Raw genomic sequence first — 22,782 nt, forward strand, 5'->3', positions numbered from 1 at the left:
AAGAAGAAGAAGAAGAAGAAGAAGAAGAAGAAGAAGAAGAAGAAGAAAAACAAAACCAAACAAACAATAAAACACTTGGAAAGTCTCTACTGTGTTAATTATAATGCTGGTATTTAGTCCCTTTGCATCACCAAACTGTGGGTGTTCCGTGCATTTAGTCAAGAATACAGAATTCATCCTCACATCTATTGGAACCTCGGTGAGTATCTTTGCAGCTGCTTTTTAATCTGTATTTTTTAAAGAGATATCAAACACTTACGTTTAAAGCAGTAGGCATCAAATCTGCTATCAGGGAGAGGGAAGCATGTCTGGTTCTCAAAACGATACAGGGTTCTCACCCCAAGTAGACCACCTCCACACTGGGCTCTGGCCACAGTCACAGGGTGCCGGACACTGGCATCCGACAGCCACCCGTAATCGCACTGGTCAAAGCCGTTCCTCCAAGCTGCCTGAAGCTCTCCAACAGTCGCCAGCCTGGCATCCCGGTTTTCACACTCTGCTTCAGCCTCCTCAAAGGTGAACTTATTGGGAGCAGTGATGTGGAACACATCGCCTGAAACAAGAAGAGAAAGGAGAAAAATTTAGGTCTCCTCTTCATTCTCTTCCTAGTTTGATAAATGCAGCAGGAGGACATGTAATACCTTTTACAGTAAGAAGGAAGCTTCTTATTCAGTAAAGCAAATAGCCACATGGTTACTTTGCTAAAACTACTATTATTATATAATAAAAATAACATACCACACAAGTTTCATTTTACATAAGTATTTGTATATGTATGCATGTGGATGTGTGTGTATTCTTTTTAACAGGTTGATGGAGCATTCATTTGCTAATAAAGTTTGATAAACCACTTTAAAATAAACAAATCTTTCTAATTATTTAACATCCTGTACGGAGAATTCTATCATCAAACGAAAGTTCTCTGACACAGTCACCCCTTCCCATATATTACTGCCACCCAAAGAGGTTAATCCTGCTAATCAAACGATTATATAAGTCCCCAGGAGTTCTCTTTGGGGACGGACAGAAGCAGTAGAAGCTAACGGATTAGTCGTTCTACCTGTGTCCCAGGCTCAGCCTTGCTGTTATAGTGCTGCAGGCCACAGCTGCACAGCAGCACAGGCAAGGGTGTAGGCCAGCTGTATTGGCTCACACTGAAGCGCTTAGGGGACCCAGGCCTCTAAGAGGGAAACCACCTCCCTGCTTACTTTTTCCTACTTGCTCTACCCAGGGAACAAATAGAACATGTGTTCTAACTTTCGTGAAGTCACCAGAAATGTCAGCACCATCTATAGATTGTTAGACCTGCCGATCAATTAACAAGCAAATCCTGAACGAATCCTAAGATGTTATCAAGCCAGTTTTGCTGAAGCATACTTCTGTTTCCGTGCTTCACAGGTGCTCTCTAAGCCACGATGGATCAGACAGCAGAGACACGGAGTTCTTACAATGTTGATCTACCGTAGACCCACGCCAGATGGAACATGCCAACTGCTTAGAATGAACGGTGCCATTAGTCTAAGTATGTGATAGCTTTATGAGAAAAAGAAAATTAGTCATAGGAAAAAATGGCCAAAATACACATATCAGCTTTTCTTACTATAAATCCAAAATTTGTAGTGAGGAAAATAAACCAAATCCCCATGAAGACCGGCTAGATAAAAAGAAAAAAAAATTGCTTTTATCATCAGGTCAATAATAGGTTTATATAGGAAACCACCTAGACTGGCAAACAGCAAGACAGCAGTAACCTCAAACCCCCAAATGCACACAAACAGCACCTTCCTCTCCTTCTCCCTGCAATGCCCACGACTATGCCACACGGTTTAGAAGCCCTGAGGCCACTCTACCACCTCCACAGTGTGCACTCACTAATAGATGGTCAGTAAATGGCATGTCTAGTTCTCGATTAAAAAAAAAAACAACAACATTATTTTGCTTGTTTTCCTGCTGCCAAGCAACATTTTCAATAAAATTAACTCTGTTACTACCTAGAACAGTCATTAGACTGCTATTCCCGTTAGCCCCATCAATAGACTCTAGCATAAAGCAACTCAGAAAAGACTGGAGAGAGAGGTCAGGCTGAGCAACCACATTTACCTCAGGATCACACCTGGTGGAGGCCTGAAGTGGATGCATATTTAGGGAGGAGAACATGTCCATATCTCTCAGAGGTGGAACTCATGGGTTTGTTATCACTGGTGATACTGCTCAGGGCATCTTAGCTTTCTGCACTACTAAACACTGTTCTGAAGCAAAGCCAAAGTGAGGCAACAGAATCTCACTCATTAAAGAAAACTATGTATCTAGACATGAAGATGGCAGGATAAATGGCAACGAGTTTTAAAGGGCAAAGACAACTTGGTATTAAAATGAATAAAGATTTCATTATTGCCAATAGTTATAAAGGGAAATGCTGTTTTTATTCACCAATGAAGAGCTGCTTACTAAACTTTTTATGTAAAAAGTATCAACAAATTTAACATTACATCAATAACTTAACTCATTGGGAGGATACAACTTTATCTCTTCAAACCCATAAAAGAATGATTTTATTAGTTGAACTTCTATGATCACAAAACTGCTTAATTTCTGCTTCATTTATATGTAAGGACCTTTCCAACCTTGCAAATGTTTAATTTCATTTACTTATATTTTATATTATTTTGCTATTATTTATTCATATGTATGTGTCTCTTTGTGTGTATATTCATGTGCATGCCTGCTCCCTCAGACTCCAGAAGAAGCTGCCAGATTCCCTGAAGCTGGAGGTACAAGTTGTTGGAGCTACGCAATGTGAGTTCTGGAAACCAAATATGGCCCTCTGCAAGTGCTCTTAACAACTAAGCCATCTATCTCTTTAGCCCCAGCATTGTGAATACTTTAAAAATACATTGGGGGAAAAAAAATCACCATTGGATATCATGCCACCTGGATGAAAATGGGATGTTTTACTAGATTGATTGAGCTTATTTTAAGGTAAGGATAGAAAAAATTCATTCATAAAGATAATATGTAGTCACTCACCTTCTGTGGCACAATTGTTATTTTGAAATAAGAAATAGGGGGTGGGAACATTTACTTTAACTATGTCCAAAATTAATGACTTAAGCTTTCCTGCACTATAATATCTTAATATAAACATTACCTTTACACATATCAAATCCTACACTATAGAACTACATTATTGTCCTTAGTCACTTACAATTCATGCTCAGTCCATAGCAAATCACAATACGTACACATGTAGCAGTCTTAAATATTGAAACAGAACATCTGCTGATGAGTTCCTTTTATAAAGTATCTAGTTTGCTCTACAGATATGTATTTCAATGAAATAGAGAATTCACAAGTAATGTATAGTAAATATCTTAAAGTTCTGGTAGATACTAGGAAGCTTGTTCATAGAAGGTGAATAAGTGAATCAGGTAACCAGACAGAACCAAAGAGGGAGAGAACAAATCCAAATGGAGCCAGTTTGCCTACCATGGTTCTATCAAGAGCAGTAAGTAAAGAAGGGGACCAGACCAGGGTTCCTTGGTCACAGGTCTAAGTCAGCAATTTGAATTTAAAAAAAAAAGAAAGAGAAAGAAAGAAAAAAAAGAAAGAAAGAAAGAAAGAAAGAAAGAAAGAAAGAAAGAAAGAAAGAAAGAAAGAAGAAAAGAGTTCAGCAAATAAAGAAAATGCACTCGTGCTTGTACCTCAGCACATCTTTGTGGTTCAGGAGGCAGGTACAGATTCCTCTGTGAGAGCACAGGACAACACTGCTCTATCCCTTTTCATGCACACATGTACCAGAACAATCACGGTAATTTTAGATTTAACAGACAGTTGTCTCCTAAGAATGACTCGTAACAATGACTTCTTATAGTTGACAAGAAGTCCATTATAAAGTTCCGGGAAAAGTCTCATCAAAACAGCAAAGTTTTTAAGGTCTATACATACATATTCATATTAGTGTAAACACAAAACATACTGAAGAGAGATTGAGAATTTTACACACAAGATAATTTGCCTACTCAGATAGAAAACAAGTAAACACTATATATGCCCCATTATCATGTTTTCAAGCTAATTTCTTTTAAGCTTTTGCTCACTTCTCTTTTGATTACCTCTCCAGAGATGGTCTGAAGCAGAGATCCTCTACCTATGTGTCCCAGTCTCTCAGAGGGTTGACCATCCCTTTCACAGGATCTCATATCAGACATTTGCATTACAATAACAGCAGCAAAAGTACAGTTATGAAGTAGTAACAGAAACAAATTTATGGATGAGGTCACCACAAGATGAGGAACTGTGTTAAAGGGTTGTAGCATTAGAAAGGTTTAGAACCGCTGGTCTAGAAAGCCGGGGAGTGATGGCTCCTGCTTTTAATCCCAGCACCGAGGAGGCAGAGGCAGAGGCAGGCAAGTTGACCAACCTGGGTCCATGGGGCTCACAGACACTGAAGCACCAACCACAGAGCAAGCATGGGCTAGGCCTAGGCCCCTGCGCATATGTAACGGATGTGCAGCTTGGTCTTCGTGTGGGCTCCCTAACAAGTGGAGTGGGGGTTGTCTCTGACTCTGTTACGTGCATTTGGATCCATTTCTCCTAGCTGAACTGCCTTTTCTGGTCTCAGTAGGAAAGGATGCACTTAGTCCTGCTGAGACGTGAGGTTCTAGGGTGGATTGGTACCCTTTGGGGGCCTCCCCTTCTCTGAGAAGAAGGAAAGAGGGAAATGGGAGGGGAGGTGTGAAGGTGGGACTGGGAGGAAAGGACAAAGAGAGCTGGGATTAGGCTCTAAAGTAAGTAAATAAATAAATAATACAATACTTAGAATAAACTAAACAAAATAATTGTAAATTCTATACTCTGAAAACTAAAAGAAACATACAATATTTTATTCTTATATGAAATCAAATACTTAAAACCCTCATACCAGAACACTTACAGTTGTTCTGATAGAAATGTACTTCCACTTGATCTGGAGATTTAATGCAATCTCAACCAAATCCTAGCTGACTTTCTTGTAGAAACATGCAAACAGATGTTAAAATTAGTTTAGAAAACCAAAAGACTCAGGATAGGGGCTACATTTTGAAAAGAACAAAAGAGGTCTCACATGTTCCAATTTCAAACTTTTACTACGAAACTATAGCAATAAAAGCAATTTAAGCCAAGCATTAAGGCAAGTGTCTATAATCCCCTCACCTTGGAGGTAGGAAGATCAGGAGCTCAGGCCCAGCCTTGACGACACAGAAGTTTTGTGGCCAGCCTGTGCTATAAAAAGACAATGCAGCAGTGGTATAAGGATGGGTATGTAGATCAATGTGATAAACTTGACTATGTTAAAAAACGTACACACACACACACACATATATATATGTGCTCGATTTATTTTCAAGAGGGTGAAAACCCCATTTACTGGGGGGGGGGGGACAGGGTATGTTGGGGCAACTGAGTGAATCTGAACCTATATCTTTTTCATTTCTTCATTTTTTACAATCTGTTTATTATATATCTGATTGAAGTCCCCCTCCCTCAACTCCCCCCATTTCCACCTTCCCTCCTTCTTCTCATCCCCTTTCCCTAGTCCACTGAAAGGGGGAGCTCTCCTCCTCTGCCATCTGCCCACAGCTTATGAAGTCTCATCCGGACTGCCTGGATCCTCTTCCTCTGTGGCCTGGAAAGGCCTTATTGCCAGGGGCAAGTGATGAAAGAGCTGGCAACTGAGTTCATGGCAGAGGCAGGTCCTGCTCCCCTTACTCAGGAACCCACATGGAGACTGAGCTGCCAATAGGCTATATCTGAGCAGGGGATCTAGGTGCTATCCATGCATGGTCCTTGGTTGGTGTATCAATCTCTACAGGACCCCCTGGGCTCAGGTATTTTTAGCTTTCAACTAAAAAGCAGCTTTATATGTAATAGCCAGAATCTGGGAATAACCTAAATGTTCCTCAGCCAAAGAATGGATACAGAAATTGTGGCATATTTACACAATGGAATACTACGCAGCTATTACAAACAAGGAAATCATGAAATTTGCAGGCAAATGGATGGAACTAGAAAAGATCATCCTGAGTAAGGTAACACAGAAACAGAAAGACACACATGGAATACACTCACTTATAAGAGGATATTAGCTATATAATATACGAAAGCCATACTAAAATCTACAGACCTAAAGAAGCTAAACACTAAGGAGGATGTTAGGGAGGATGTTTAAATCTCATTCAGAAAGGCAAACAGGAGAGACACCAGAAGTGGTAGAAGAGAGGGAACAGTATGAGAGCCCACTATAAAGGGTCCTCTGAAAAGTTTCCACCCGACAGGGGATCGAAGCAGATGCTAAGACTCACAGACAAACTTTGGGCAGAGTGCAGGGAGTCTTATGGAAGAAGCAGGGATAGAAGGACAGCCCCACAAGGAGACCAACAAAGCGAAAAAAAAAACCTTGAATCTATATCTTATGAGATAGATATAAATAAAATAAAATAAGAGAATTAAAAGTCATGAAATTGATTTTAGCATAGCTATGCATGCCTTTAAAGAAACTTTAAAGATGAACTTTAAAGAAAATCTACAGTTTCTATCAAGCATTTCTTGGTTAACTATTATGTGAGTTCATGCCTACAGCAACCTCTTGATTGGCTCAAAACAAAATGATATGGCCTTTCTTCAACTTAGAGCTTATAGTATTTTTTTAGAAGTAAAGCTGGTAACATACCATATTTAACGAAAAGAAATCAGAAAACGAAGTGTATGAAACTAACTCTAAATGAGCAAAAGTTTCTGTGAAGAAGTTACAGTGTAGGTCAGAACAGCCGACCAGTAAATTCTGGAAGCACCAAGTGTTTGAACACCCGCAACAGAGAATGTTGGAAATTTGGGCTGAGGAGGGTGGGATGGGGTGCTCTCTAAGACACCCGGATCACCACTGCAGAAGAGGCCTACACATGGTCTCCAGAGAGCCAGAATGACACCACGCTCATGGGAGTGAGATAAAAATTTAAAGGCAGGGCTGCATAGAACACTCAGGCCGTGAGCAGATGGGACACAGGCTTCTACAGTTAGAGGTAAAGGCACTCTGACTGGATCGGTCAGGTCTGCAGGCAAGCCCAGGATTGATTCATTTGAAGGAAACTAAACGGGTCAGAATTTTTGTCAATTCAGCTAAAAGCCAGAACATTAGTAAAGGAATCAGAGAAACTTTCTAAGAATGATTTTCACCTTCCACTTAGAACCAGCCATAAAGTTCTCTTTAAAATTCATCTCACTCCAATTTCAAACTGAGAGAAAAGAGTCTGAAGATTTTTTCATTTCCTAGGAACATAGGAGAAAAGACTTCCACAGCAGTGTCATCTCAAGCATGCCGGATGTCTCCAGAATCAGCAGACTTCTATGAAACAAAAGCCTTGTTGCTCTGCTGATACAGATTTTTATCAGTGATGGAATACTGTTTGTAATGATTCTCTTTTCTTCCTCCAACCACAATATACTACAACAACATGGTTTAAAGTCTGTTGATTTTGTCATGCTATATTCCATATGACAAGTCTGTAGTCATCAAAGATGTAAAATATTTATCCCAACCAATGTTATACAAAAGAGTTGGATTACATTGGGACAGAAGCAAACTTTACATTGAACATGTGCCTTGGAAATAAGTATGACTACAGAGGCAGGAAGGCACTCCTGTTAAGAATAGCAAACTCAGCCTGTAGGCCCAGCACTGGGAACATTAAGTCAGAAGAACCGTGAATTTGAATCCGGGCTACACAGCCTGGTTTGAAAAAAATAAAACTAATATAAGCCCTTCCTCATGGTAAAATTGATACATATCCCAGAGCTACTCTCTGACAGAATTAATCCTGAGCAGTAACACTGCACAGATGGTGAGAGCCAGCTCTCAACTGGTACAGTGCAGCTAAGAGATACCTGGCAGATTTGTACGATCCAGGCTTTCAAAAATTCAACAGCTTTAGAAAACAGGGCTTGGGCAGTTCCCTTAAGGGACACTGGAGGCTAGACCAACAGAGAGGTCCCTGAGTATCCTAGCCTGGCTTTCTGTCAGTAAGTCTAGCTTAAGATTTGTGCCTGAATTGTTCACCATCAATAAAATTTGGTAAAGTTCTTTCCTGTAGATTTGACGCCTAAAATATTTTTCATATACTACCCCTGCCTCTGGTGTAAACTGAGCAGCATCCCAGATAGATGCATTATGGTCCTGGGGGATTTCATTCTAAGCCAAATCCATGCTACAGCTTTCCACCTCACTGAAACAGCAATAGGAAGCTTATTTACTAGAGCCAGGCCTTCCAACCAAACATTTCAAATCTCAAAAAATGGTTATTAAAAGCTATTGTAAAGATATTTTAAGCTGTTAAAATAGAAAGAAGGGAAAGGTTCTAATATAATACACATTAATAGTAGCTTGGCTATTATATATGTCTCTCTTTGCCAATACAAAACAGGAGCTGTTACCATAACTTGTTACTTAGAAAACACACTTACTGGTATCAAATGACTGTGACAAGAATGCTGAAGTATCCTTTGAGGCACATTTAATTAGTGCATAAGGAAAATATGGGTTGCTTGTACTCTAGCTCTTACATCTTGTAACTGCTCATTCAGTGAAGAGAACTGGAGAATGAAAGCCTGGCAAAGCAGCCCCAGCTATGTGAGAGGCCAAACAGCAGGATCTTTTGAACCCAGGAGCATGAAACTTGCCTGACCAACAAAGCCAGACTCAAAACAACAAATGAACCAGTAAAACAAACAAATAAAAATACCAAACAATCACAGAATTTTAATGCTGGAAGGGATTATCTCACCTAACCTCATTTTACACATAAAACAATGTGTACCAATTCAAAGTTACCAGAAGACGTTAATTTAATATTATATGTATTTATTTATTTGTTTGTTTATTTAGGCTTCTAAGATACCTGTCAGAATAAATGAAAATCCACTTCCCATGCCATAGAAACTTCCATGCTGTTGGAACACAGGCCAAGAATGGAGTTCTTTGAGAATTCTGAGTGCTTGTGGGGAATGCTGAGAAAACAAGACAAGGGTCTTGTGACCTTAATGGCTTTGTGATTTGGCGCATGCCATTAATCTCAGGCAGAGGCATGTGGGTCTCTGAGTTCAAGACCAGCCTGTTCTACAGTTTCAGGACAGCCAAAGCTACAACAAAGAATCCCCCTAAAAACCCTGAAAATGTTCTTGAAATGTATTTTCATTCCCTTCTTAGGTGCAGCAGGCAGGAGTAACTTTGCTTCATGTCATCCATCACAACTGGCTTTTGTTCTCTGTTATATGTCTCTGTGGGAAAACAGGTTTTGCTGCATGAGGCTTGTCTGCTACGTGCAGCTTGCTTCCTGGATGTACACTTTACTCATGGAGCTCCTCTTCACCTCAGAGTTAAGATGTTCTGAATAAAGTTAGCTATTGCATGGGGCTTTAATGAGCTCCATTCTCCAGGCCCCACTGCCTCTAGGGTGGTAAATACCATCCCTGTACCTCTTATTGTAAGACTACCTGGACCCCTTTAGCTACTGCCAACTGTTGAACTCAAATGCTCTTCACTCAGGCAGAGGAATGATAGACCTAAATTAATCAGACTCTAACATCTTGAAGAGCAAAGGCTGCATCTAAACTGGCTTTGACATCCCTGGAGTGTAGCAGACTATCTGCAGAAGTGGGTGATTTTTCAATTTGATTTTATGTATTGGCTGGATGAATAACTCTTCTGAAAAAAAAGAAAGAAAGAAAGAAAGAAATCCTTGCAACAAAGGACACCTATGGGAAAAAAATCAAATACTACCTCATTTGCCAGTTTATACTGCTTTTCTTGGCTGGGGGCTGTATTTTTCTGCACTTGGATTCATTGCAGTTCATCACCAGAGGGGTCTCTACCTGGTTTCTCTAGAATAAGTGCCACCCTTACAGTTTCCTATTCTGAATGTTCTAAAGGGTAGCATGACTGTGAGGAACCTGCCGTTGGCGGAGGTATTTCTATCTGGCATAACCGTTTACATACCCTTCCTTCCCTTTCCACTGTAAGTTTGGTTTATCTTACCACAAAACCATACTGTCATGGAAATAAAAATGCTGCTGTGTGGAATGAAAATAAACCCAAAGACTTTCTCTGTGCTGCTGGTTCTAGTTTTCTCTTAGTTTTATAAATGGACCTGAAGCTATAGACAATAGTTCTCAACCTGTGGGTCATGATCCGTTTCACAGAGGTCACCTAGGACCATCAGAAAACACAGAAACTTGCATTACAACTCATAACAGGAGCAAAATTACAGTTATGAAGTGGCAACAAAATAATTGTATGGTTGGGGTCACCACAACATGAGGAACTGTATTACACGGTCAAAGCATCAGGAAGGTTGATAACCACAGCTACAGAGGGTTAACTGTCTTACCATCCAGATGATCCACGTAACAGTACACATCATAGGTTTCCTGGGGAGAGCGGAATCCATATGTCCGAACCCCTTCCTTCCCCATCATGTCTCCATAACAGCCTTCTCTGGGAGCCCGTATGGGATATCTGAGGAGGCAAAGGACTGGTGAGTGGCACTCTCACTGCCAGATTAATACTTAAAAGCTTTGGCCTCAGGCCTCTCACCTCACAGTTTGATCAGACAGCCACCCTGCGTCACACTGTTCAAAGCCATCTTCGTAGGCAGCAAACAGCTGCTCTGGGGTAGCTATGACTGCCCCAATGTCCAAACAAGCCTGCTGAGCAGCCGCAAAGTTCAGCGTGTATCTGCTGGTCGCTGCCCTGTAGTGAAACACAACTCCTGCAAAGACAGCAAACCACAGACTGTTTCAATGCTCAAATCCCCCACTGCGTTGTACAACATTCCAGAATGAAATTATAGGCCAATTAATACAAATATCATAAGTACTTTATTTTTAGTATGCAGAACTCTTGCTGATTAAAGGCACTTCAAAAATACCATTTTATCTAGGTGTCCTGCCCCTCGTGCAGGGTCTTCAAAACATGCAGTATCATGACGCCTACTTTCCCAGAGAGCGTGACAAGGAAGGGAAAACAACGGCTGTTTTGTGAGGTTGCCTATTTCAATCATCACTTTGCTCCCGACTCATAAACTGGTCAAAATTTCTGAGCCTTGATCTCCTTTCTTATCCAGTAGACCTGATAAATATATTTGATTGATCTGAATGGTAAGTAGATGACTATGCGCTGTCCAGATATGTACTATATCCTCTGTCTGACAAGCATATTTTTTGGTCTCTGCTATGACTGATACTTTGTATAGAAGCTTCATCCCAGCTAAGGCCTGAAATAAAGTTCTCCATACTTCCCCAAGTAGAAACAAGGCATACATGGCCTCAAATTCCACTTGGTTTGATTTTACACATTGCTAAAATAGCAGTTATAAGTCTTAAGAGACTGCCAAAGAGCTGAAGAAACAACAACAAAGGGTGGAACTTCTGATCCTTTCTTCCCACTTCAACATTCTATTTCCATTTTTAACTGGAGTAAATATCATGATTCATCAAAATGAATCCAAATGATATGCCAGGAAAGTCACTGCAAAATACAGATTGTGACAAATAAACATAAATAAAACTTGATCAACTCATAGTACTCAGGACTACTTTTGTCGTTATTTGGAATGAAATGTGGTTTCCAAGATAACCTGTTACCCTCCTCTGCCTCGGAGCCATTTCCTGTCTTTCACAGAGACTTACTATCAGACTGCCTCTCTCATGCTATACTTCACATTGTGTCTCTGTCTCAATACAAGTGCATGCCAGCAAAAGAACCATGAAAACAAGAGAGCAGGCACCCGGTAGATCAGCCTGTTACTGGTACTCACACAGAGGGAGCTGCATAGCAACTCACAGATGCGCTGACTGGCAAGGAGTATTCCTTTTCCTGTTTCTGATCTTTCATGTCTCAAAATGTCACGAAATGCCAATCTCTACCTTCATGTGGCCCCTCTAAAACTGTCTGGGAGTACATGTATACCATGAGTCTAGTAATGATGAGAAATACTCTAAAGTAACTTTTAAGCTTTAAGTAAAAACTTGAGTGGGTTTAAAATGGTTTATAGCAGTAAGCATTTCAAATAACTTGGGAATTACAAATCTTCCACATGCGCTTAATAGTGGTGCTGAGAGGGGACCTAGCAGAGGGCCACCTAGACTAAGGCAGAGACCCTCAGTTCGTATGTACATGTTTGCAATTGTTGGAATAACCTGAAGACATCCTGGGGCTAAGGGGATTAGGAGGAAGATAGTCTTTGTTGCAAGAGGCAAATCCATTGCTAAATCTTTAATAATGAAAAAATAAATAAGTAAGAAGCTGATAAAGTCTTGGAGAATTTTAGACAGTAAATGCATTTAACATACATCTATGCATATACATGTATATGAAGGTACAATCTTAGGCTAACTAAAATCAGTGCTGAGGAACTCAGGGACAAGAACTCAGGCATGCTTTAGTGGATACATGGACAGCAGGACACAGATGAATTTAATGATGTTCAGTCCATTTGTTTGTTACACCTGAAATTCAAACCATTTCCTTTTGGCTAAACAAGAAAGGGTTTTAATAAAACTCCTTTTATGTATTTCTGAAAGGTAAATATTTTATAGGGAAATTGAGAGTTGGAGGAAAATCTGTTCCATCATGTCTGGTTATTAAACTTTTGCTTAATAACTTGCCAACACATTCTGCTTCCAAGAGCTGAAGCATTATGTGTGTGCCCAATTAAAGCAATTTCTCTTTGCTTTGTCTTCTAACTTAAGCTCAAGTGACATATAAACCACCATTAAAAAGAGGATAAAGGTGAAATGTGTCATTACAAAACTTAACTAGTGTTAACATTACTTCTTTTTTTTTTTACTCTGATTTCTTGTTCTGAACCAACTGAAAATTCAAATATCGATTGCCTTTGCAAGACATTTAGATGTAAATCATGGTTCATTTTTCAATGCAGCTTTTAGATGATGCTCCTTAAACTCAAAGTTTTTTTCATTTATTTTGTGTGTCTATGTATGCATGCACATGGCAAATGCACCCCCTTCTACCACGCATGTTCCAGGAAGCATACTGGGCTTGTTAGGCGTGGCAGCGAGTGTCTTTATGGTGAGCCAACTTGCCAGTGCTCATTCATAATCACCATCAGGAGGCTGAGGTTATAGTTCAGGGACAGAGCACTTGCCTAGCATGCACATGACCTTGGGTTTGATCTTCAGCAAAAGTCACACTAAGAGATTTAAGAAAAAACAAATGGGGAAAGTTTGATATCTGTATCCGTATGAGTATATACTTGGAATGAGAATGTCCCTAGAGGTTCATGTGATTGAATAGTTGGTCTCTAGTTGGTGGGACTGTTTGATAAGGACTAGGAGGTGAGGCCCTGTTGGAGGAGGTGTGTCATTGTGGGGCGGGCTTCCGTTTTCAGAAGCCCACACCATTTCCAGTTAGCTCTCTGCCTCCTGCCTGCAGAGAAGGGTGCACACTCCGAGCTCTTGTTCACACCTTTTGCCTAGTGTTTCTCACCACAACGGTCAGAGACTCTACTCCTTTGGAATTGTGAGCCCTGAATTAAATGTTTTTTTTTTTTAACTTACCTTGCTCATATTGTTTTTTCCTGGCAAAATAAGAGTAACTAAGATAACATATACACAGCATCAAAATTAAAAATGTAAAATAACTTTCATAGTATGCAAATGCAATCACTGGTAGGTCTCAGAATTAAAAAAAAAATTAAAACTGTGTACCATGTCTTGAGTTTCATTATTTTCAGTACACTGCACTTCACTAGACTCAACCAAGTACGCTGCTTCAGAAAAAAATTACCTGTTCTGAATGAGTAAGTTTGTTTTCAGTGAAAAGCAAAGCCTCTTGGATTGACATGTTTCCCACTGGTTCGTATCCAGAACAAGAGATATCCTTGGGTACTGGCCCATATTTCTTACAAATCTGAAAGCCTTACCATCCACAGCCAGTGACATGGTGTCTTGGGTGTCTTCAATCCCGTACATGACATCACAGCGGTAGACACCGGCATCACTTGCACGGAGTTTGACCATGGTGAGGGAGGCATCACCCACATCCTCGGGGTGTGTAGGCACTGACACACGCCCCTTGTAGTCCTGACCAATCTTGATATTTCCATTCTGGGCCACCAAGATGGTAGTCTCCTTTATGTCTTTTCCATTTTTGTCCACTTCCATTTTAGACCATTTGATTCTGAGAAATTCACTTGTGTTGTGATTGGGTGGTAGGGTAGGCATGGTGGAAAAATGACAAGGTAGGTTCACTTTTCCAGACAGAGAACCTTTAACAGGGGGGCTTTTTTCCATTTTTGCTAGAGGAGAGACAAAATAATAAGATTAATATCCTCCAAGAGTGGATACTGAGTCTCTTGAATGTTACAAAGCTTTCATTATACCTGAATGTGTAAAAAGAGAGAGAGAGAGAGAGAGAATGATTTATATAAAGAGAATGGCATGGAACTTCAATAATGCTTTCTAATGAAGATGGGGATTCATGATGTTCGTCTTTGTACACTGAAATGCAGGGCGTATGTGAAAGCATTTGCTGCTTGGTATTTAGCATGAAAAAATAAGATAAAATAAGGCAAGGAAAAAACAAAAAAATTAAGGGCAGAAAAGAACTGAGCAGGCTAGAGTCAGTGCCACTGACGGAAAGATTAGACCAAGCTGCATTAGTGAGTGCTTGTGCCTATAATCCTAGAACTTAGGAGAATGAGGCAGGAGAATTGCTCTAAATTCTACTCTAGTTTAGACTAAAATAAAAAATCCTCTCAATCACTCTCTCTCTTTCTCTCTTTCCATCCCTTCCTCTCCTCTCTTCTACCATCCCCCCCTTTTTCACTCAAAAAAAAAAATCTAGACTAGTGTTAGGAAAAGCAATTCAAACGTAAAGGCTTATGTTTAAAGAGCAGAGAAAAAAATAATGTAGGATAACTGCCATAAATATTACTTTAGAAAATTATAACGAAAAATTAACATTCGGATGGGTAGTTAGGATTTTAAACAGTACATGAGAAGACTGGAGCAAGATCAGGGCTCTTTTTAAGAGGCCTCTTCAGGGCCAGCAGTTGAGGCAGGCAAATTTCCAAGGCCAGCCTGAACTTGTTACACTAAAGAGGTCAGAAATGAAAATCGTTTAAGGTAACTACCGCATTACCTTAGAGAGAATAAAAGTAAAATTGAAAGGAGGATTTCAGACTTGGTGAGACTGGAATGGGGACAAGTCTAATGTTTGAAGAGCCTTCTTTGGGCCCTTGTTTCCACCAAAGGCTTCGTTATAACGACAACTCCAGCTGCAATCACTTTGCAAAGAAACACTGCCTTTCATTATACCCCAGCCGGAAAGCTGCTGCTGTTCTCCCTCCTAATGTACTTATTTCTGTTTAAGCTCTTAAACATTTAATGACAACGGGTACACTGGTTACAATTTAACAACACTGCATGCAAAATAAAACATCCTTTCACCTTTCCTGGAATCCATCCCCTTGGCCCCAGCCCTCCTGCCACTTTCCAGCTTCCACTGACAAGGCTAAACCAGGTGTTAGAAATGACAGAAATTATTGTTCATGCACAAGCAATGCTCACTTCATGAAATGGTGGCCAAAAGTTAAGTGTCACCTCCATATCAAATGACACTGTGGCCCCTCCCTACCTCCTCCCAATCCCACCTTCTTCTCCCCCTGTGCCTCTCCCTTAGTCCACTGATCTGGAAGGTCCTCCTCCCCTTCCATCTGACCCTAACTGGTTTCATTGTCTTCCTCTGTGGCCTGGCAAGGCTGCACGCCCCCCACCCGGGGAGGTGATCAGAGAGCCAGCCACTGAGTTCATGACAGAGACAGCCCCTGCACCTCTTACTAGGGACCCCACTTGGAGACTGAGAGTTTATGGGCTACATTGGAGCCTGGGTTTTAGGTCATCTCCATGCATTGTCCCAGGGCTCAGTTTTGTTTGTTTGTTTGTTTTTTCTCTCTCTATATATTTTTTGCTCTGTTGGTCTCCTTTTGAAGTTCCTGTCCCCTCTAGATCTTTCTATCTCCCCTTTCTTTCATAAGATTCCCTGCACTCTGTCCAAAGTTTGGCTATGAGTCTCAGCCTCTGCTTAAAAACAAGGAAATCATGAAATTTGCCGGCAAATGTTGGGAACGAGAAAAGATCATCCTGCGTGAGGTAACCCAGAAGCAGAAAGACACACACGGTATATACTCACTCATAAGTGGCTATTAGACATATAATATAGGATAAACATATTAAAATCTATACTCCTAAAGAAGGTAAAACACTAGGAAGACCTTAGGGAAGATGCCAAATCCTCATTCAGAAGGACAAATGCAATAACCATTGGAAGCAGGGGAAGACAGGGAGCAAGACAGGAGCCGACCACAGACACTGTGACTTTTAACTACTGGTGTTTTTGATGTTTTTCTAACACTGTGCTCCTGGTCTAAGAAACAGACAGACATCTGCAACAATATCAGTCAGCTGGCCCATTTGTAAAATTACAGGAAGATATTATTCCAAGAAAGAAAGAAAGAAAGAAAGAAAGAAAGAAAGAAAGAAAGAAAGAAAGAAAGAAAAGAGTGAAAGAAAGAGAGAGAGAAAGAGAGAGAGAGAAAAGAAAAAAGAAAGAAGGAAAGACAGAAAAAAAGAAATTTCAGTGGTAATGACAAACGCTAGGCCTAAAGTGGGCCCAATGGCCCGTGCTTGCAATCCTTGAGGTATCAGGATAGGTAAATCTCCATTAGCTGGAGATTAGCCTGTACTATGTAGAAAAATTCAGGCTATTCAGCTGAATTGGGCGGTCCTGATTCCATCTCTCAAAAATGTGATCAAAACAGTATTATATCTGATGTATTTATGACAGAAGTCAATCATTTATTCCAAAACTATAATATGTTATTTTCAGGGCTTGCTCATCCTTCTATTAATCTAAATGTATAGCTTGTTCGAAGGATACCTAACAAAATTATAAATGAAGTGAGCTAAACCACTATTGAGTTTTGTTTGTTTGTTTGTTTTCCTTTTTTGCGATGTAATAACAAGACAATAATCTCATTTTTATTGCTTAAAAAAACAAAACCTCTATAAAGTTCAACCTTTGAAATGGGCCTGATTTGTCGGTGAAGACGCTCCCTGAGAGGAAATATCAAGCCCCCAGCTGGCTGAGGACAAACCTGAACCAGAACATGTATCTCAGTATATCTAATCAAAGAGTTCTTATCATTGGCACTCATTCCTCTTCTGACCCTAAATTCATTCACATTGGCAGTCTTCATCTTAATTGTGCTCACTTTCTAGATACCTGCCCTAGTCACTCCCAGAACTGAGACTTTTTAGTAGTTTCAGGATTTCTTCCAAATATCAATAAAGGCTGCAGGGGACATGCTAAAAGTGATCCCTACTGGTTCACATTTCTTGAATATAGACTCTACTAAAGGGAACCCAACATTCCTGTTTTGTGTAATTTAATTATCTATATATATCATGAGGTTGGGGTATTCTAAGACTGGTGAATTCTTTGTCTAAAAATCTAATTTACACTTATTGTATGTTCTAACACAGAGTTCACACTCTCCCTCCTACGAATCATTTAACAAAAATAAAATATAGTAACATTACCACAAATACTGAGAGTGAGGGTTAGTAGAAAAAACAATTTTATAATAGTTTAGGATAAATGACCTCTACTTCCTTAATATTTATTGCTAAGTTATAATTGTTTTCACAATTATGACTGCATAGGGGAAGACACAGGATTCAGCCAAACTTACCAGGTAGGGAAATAACTGAAACATGGAACATGGCTTGATCACTACTGCTTTAATGAAGGGCATATTGTACAAAAGGCCATTTCACAACGGCTATGTATTGTTCTGGATATTCATAAACACGCAAATATCAAAACCTTCGCTCTGTTATGAATATAAGCTTACATGTAATCCAATCTTCAGAGTAAGATTAACAAAAAGATGTGTGGTCAAAGCTTTGGAGTATTAAGACTTGGATCTTAATTCACTGGGCCACGAGAGCTAAATTAACTACATCTAAATATTTTAAGAGTTATTTTAGTAGTCTGAAGTAAGATGTAGACAAAGTATGCACATTAAAAAAAATTGTTAGCTTCAGGAACTTGTCTGAACCTAATAAAAATGTATCCTGACAAAAAGGTTGACCCTTCTCACAAATCTAAATGTCTACAGTAAAGGAGAAAGTACTATGTAACAAATGACCTATTACTCTTATCTTGTGCATAGATCCTGCACAGTAAGAATGATGTAAATTCTATCTGTTCAGGGAGAGGGTACTCAGACAAATATTAGATTGAAAATATTGAAATTTATTATGCTCGTATTCAATTCATGAGCTCACAACTCTGTATTCTATTTTATATTATTATAGGAATATTAAAATAAGTGGGCAAATTATCAATGATTAAGATGATTTCCAACACATCAGGAATTGTTAAAGCCAAGGTTTCTTCATGTGTTAAGGTCAACACATCAGTAGACTAGCATGGTGTTCCTTAGCATGAGACACTGACCTTTAGGATTCTATGACCAACCAGAGAAGAAGATGAAAGCCCTGGGCAGCTCAGCCAGTTATTGAACCTACCCCACTGCGAGCTGGGGAAATTTGTTTTATGTGGATCTTATACTTTTTGTTTCTGCCTCTTTCAGGAAAGAGTTAAGTATCTCCAAAGTTAGATAAATTTTGATTATTAATTTTGTAAAGAATGGGTCCTCAAATACAGTATTTGCGTGGTATTGATAGCGGCTAATGTCTGTTTGATTCTAAGAAGGAAATATAGCGCATATTGTTTTGTTTTCACTATGCAAGTGTGCTTCAAGTGAGGGGTAGCCTGGTGTGACTTTCACTGTGTTTCTTCTTCAATTATTAGCCGCCAAAACTTTCCCTGATCCTTTTCTATACCACCTGCCTCCCTGACCCTTTTCTATACCACCTGCCTCCGCTGGGTACTGTTATTCTTTCCTCTCTGTTCTCTTTAAGCACTTCTTGGCAACTTCTAATAAGACAGTTTTGAGGCTATCAACAGCAGAACCTAGATTTCGCATCCTCATGCCCACCACCTGGCGTAAGTTATACGTTCCACGCCCAGGCTGCCACAGTAAACATCCAAAGCAATTCCTTGGTGCCATTCTTGTTCTCCTGGAATCAAATCGTTACAGATCTCACACAAAAAAGTTTAAAATATTTTTGCTATATGCTGTCTGTGGACTGAAACTTTTTAGTGTATGCTATTGTGCACACACACACACACACAAAAATCGGATCTGTACTGTCCAGATAAAAAAGAAGTGTAAAACAATTGTGATGGCTATTCTGCATGGCTTGCCTCTTTCATGTCCTCCCTCCAGTGCTCACTGGAGGTGGAAGTCAATTGTTCTTCTTGGCACTTCAGTTTCCTCTTTGCAGCATGTGGGTAATGGAGGTTTGGATTAACAAATGTTAAGCACTTAAAACAGCTCCCAGCTCCCTGCGAATCCTGCCTCTGTGACCAGAGTTACTACCATTTACATGAGCGGATCTCTGACTATATCTTCTACTTTTCTTTTGCTCACTACTTTCCTGTTGTTCACACCAGTTTATCTTCTTAACTTAAGGTCAGATCATAGGAGACTGTCGACTCTTCATCCTTTTTTCAGCATACATGTTACATTCTCAAAGTGACCTGACCTTCTTCCCTCAACTGAAGCCATTCTCGGAGATGCCATTCTGCTTTATTTTCACCATCAGAAAATATTCAGGAAGATTACTTGTTTGTTTATCTCCTGTTCGTATAATTTGTTAAGTTTGATGAAAACAAAAATAATATGTGTTATCCACTGATATATCCTCAGACACCTGGAATAATATGACATGAAGAATGCATTCAAAAATATTATCAGAGAATGGAAGGACGGGCAAGTGGGTGGGTGGATGGATAAATGAACAGATCTTCAGCTCTGAAGAATGAATTAAAATATAACTGAAGAGAAACACGGAGGAAGTGCCAAGCAAAAGGCGCCACTTCTGGCGAAGGAGGGAAGACAAAATTCTGTGAGTGTATAAATTATTTTGGGAAGTTCTGAGCATGGGTATGAAGGAAAATTGGAAGCAGGAGCAGATCATTGAAGCTTGACCCGGGCTCTTTAAATTCTTTGCTGTGTCTCCTTGAACAGTCTAAAAACTAAAGTTAGAATGACAGAATCCCCACTAAGGAGGTGTAAAAGTTAAAGCTCAGAAAGACAGTGCCTATGCGCTTCCCTACTGGCTGCTTTTTCATGAGCAAAAGCAAACAGAGATGGCAATACTTGCTGGCAATACTTTTTCATTTTCCTAACTTAAAATTCTAGACTACCAGATCTAAATTTGGTTTTAGTGTAAGTATTCAAAAAGTAGTGCAGTAGAAATCGGAATTTTAAATATTCTCAATGCTCTAAAAAAAATCTTTTTACACAATTCAACTTGAGGGTTAGACATGTATAACCCTCATATATTTGTAAGGCTGGGGCAGGAGACTCATGGGTTTGAACCTACCTGGACTACATAGTGAGATTCTATCTGAAAAGAATATTTATAATCTTACGTGGTTACAGAAAGTTTCACTTACAAGAGTTTATTGTTTTGGTCTGATTGACTTACAGAAATAGATTATATTCCGTGATAAAACATTTTAAGTAAAAATGTTAAGCTATAAAAGATCTTCATCATAGTGATCCCATATTACATTTCCTTTTCGCTAGTGGTTTTTTCACGTATTAATAAAGTGTTACTCTACTCACCTTTATGTAGTATGTGGGTTAGTAATAAGGTTGACCACATCCATAAGACACTTTTCATGTTTATCAACATCTTGTCCTAGAAATGAAGGAAAACAAAGTATACCACAAAAGTTAATGGTGGTGGCAAGCCAAAATCACGTTAGTAAGGTTAGGGTACAATAAAAGAGGCAGTTTTCTGTGGGTTGTGAAAAACAGGAGGCTTGTAATAGAAGACAGCAAGACATTCTAATTGTTAATTTGAATCACAACTTGAGAGAATAGTTACCAAAATAACTCCAAGTCTCAGTGTGAAAACTTATAACACTGGGCTTACACAGGACAGCCACGGCTAAGTAGGCCATAGTAACAACTAGAGATCACAGCCTATGTAAATAAGGTGAAGAGCTGATCCACAGAAGATAAAGCATCCTCAAAATCTAATTATAAATATAAAACTGAATGTGGACAGAGGGAGAAAACAATGAAGATGATGCAAATAAGATGCTGAAAGTGTGAACTTCATATCAAGTCTGAGGTGAGAGTGAACTGGCTGGTGGCTCTGGCAGATGTTATCAACATCAAGAATAAGGCTTTCTGAAGGCTGTTGTTGAAGCACAACCACCACTGACTGTCTCGATGGCCAAATATAATAAATGTAACCTAAGAGCTGCTAATTACAAAAGCGACCAGTTTTAAAGTGCTTTCAACAGCTTTTAAGTCTCAAGAGTAAACAATGGAAGAAGACATTCTGCCCTGAAAGTCAAGAAACACTGACCTTGGCTTAGTTGCTAATGTACTGTGTGCTTTGGGAAAGATGCTTAACAAGCTACATCACAGCATGGACCCTTCCAAGTCTGAGTTTGGAGAAACCGTCCTCCTAAGGATAAGCACCAGGGCTAAGACTTGTTAGTGCTTGGACTGAAATGTCTCTCAAAGACTCATGTATTGAAGGTTTGGTCCTCAACTTCCTTTGCTGGAGTTGAAGAGTCTTACAGAGATGGTGCTGGGCAGAAATTCCCAGGTCATTAACAAAGGGAATGTGGGCTGTGTATCTCTTCATCTCTCTGTTTGCTTTCCCACTGGCTTTCACATGAACTGTGCATTCTATCACATGTTCTCAGGCATGACATGCTACCTGGCCATAGGCCCTCAAACAAGGCCACTCAGTCTCGCCCTTCAACTGCCAAAACTGTAGAGCCAAGGAAACCTCTCTCTATAAGTTGATTGTCTAGAAGTTGTGTTATAGTCTTGGAAGCAAACTCACAGTCATATTATTATTATTTGAATAAATTCATGAATGTTTTATTACTTACAGCCAAAGATATCTTCATTGGCTCATATATAAGTTGGTACTCTGATGAACGCCCTTTGCCTTCATTAGGAAACAAATTCTGTGTTACCTAGGACACCTGGACTAGATAAGTAAATAAGGAAAGACTCCAAGCCTGGTTTGTGCTCAAATATAATTTAATACTCTGTGAGAGCTACTAATTTTTCTTTAATAATATTCTGCATTTGGTCTTGTTTTATGAATCTCAAAATACATGCTACAACTATAGTAAAGCAAAACTACTGTGATTTGAGGAATTACCTGAAAGACATTTTTAAACCATAGATCTCACCTTTTCTATCCATAGGTCAATTGATAATTCAGAGAGGAAGATGTTTGAGGAATCCTCAATTAACCTTGGCATCTAAATGGACTCATTGTGAAATCATAATAGCATGCTAATAGACCCCATTAACCGCTGAGTCAGAAATCCATCCTGTTTCTGAATTTCTAGATTTCTTATAAGCAGTACAATAATAGGCTTTGGCTTACAGGTTTGTGGCTTTACCAGAGTCTCAGTGGCCTGATATCATTTTAGAAATAAGACATATTAATTTCATAGGCAAACTAAGTACTTTGGTTATAAAAATGTATCAAATATGATGCAATCTGCATTGAACTTATGACAGGAGTCTATCACAAAAGGCATCTGAAAGA

The 22,782-nt window shown here is 39.5% G+C and overlaps 1 protein-coding gene across 2 annotated transcripts in view; it reads right to left on the bottom strand.

The window, feature by feature from the left end:
• Positions 1-22,782, bottom strand: part of Vcan (versican) — a 94,932-nt gene that overhangs the window by 64,474 nt on the left and 7,676 nt on the right. For both annotated transcript variants that reach the window (XM_055625613.1, XM_055625612.1), the window contains exons 2-6: positions 20,817-20,892; positions 13,974-14,348; positions 10,625-10,799; positions 10,419-10,546; positions 260-553 (exon numbers count right to left, since the gene is read on the bottom strand). In XM_055625613.1, the coding sequence (XP_055481588.1) occupies positions 260-553; positions 10,419-10,546; positions 10,625-10,799; positions 13,974-14,348; positions 20,817-20,886 (1,042 nt within the window). In that variant the 5' untranslated portion in view covers positions 20,887-20,892. The remainder of the gene's footprint in view (positions 1-259; positions 554-10,418; positions 10,547-10,624; positions 10,800-13,973; positions 14,349-20,816; positions 20,893-22,782) is intronic.

The sequence above is a fragment of the Psammomys obesus genome, unplaced genomic scaffold, assembly GCF_907164565.1.
Source record: "Psammomys obesus unplaced genomic scaffold, mPsaObe1.curated_primary_1811, whole genome shotgun sequence".
Lineage (NCBI taxonomy): Eukaryota > Metazoa > Chordata > Mammalia > Rodentia > Muridae > Psammomys > Psammomys obesus.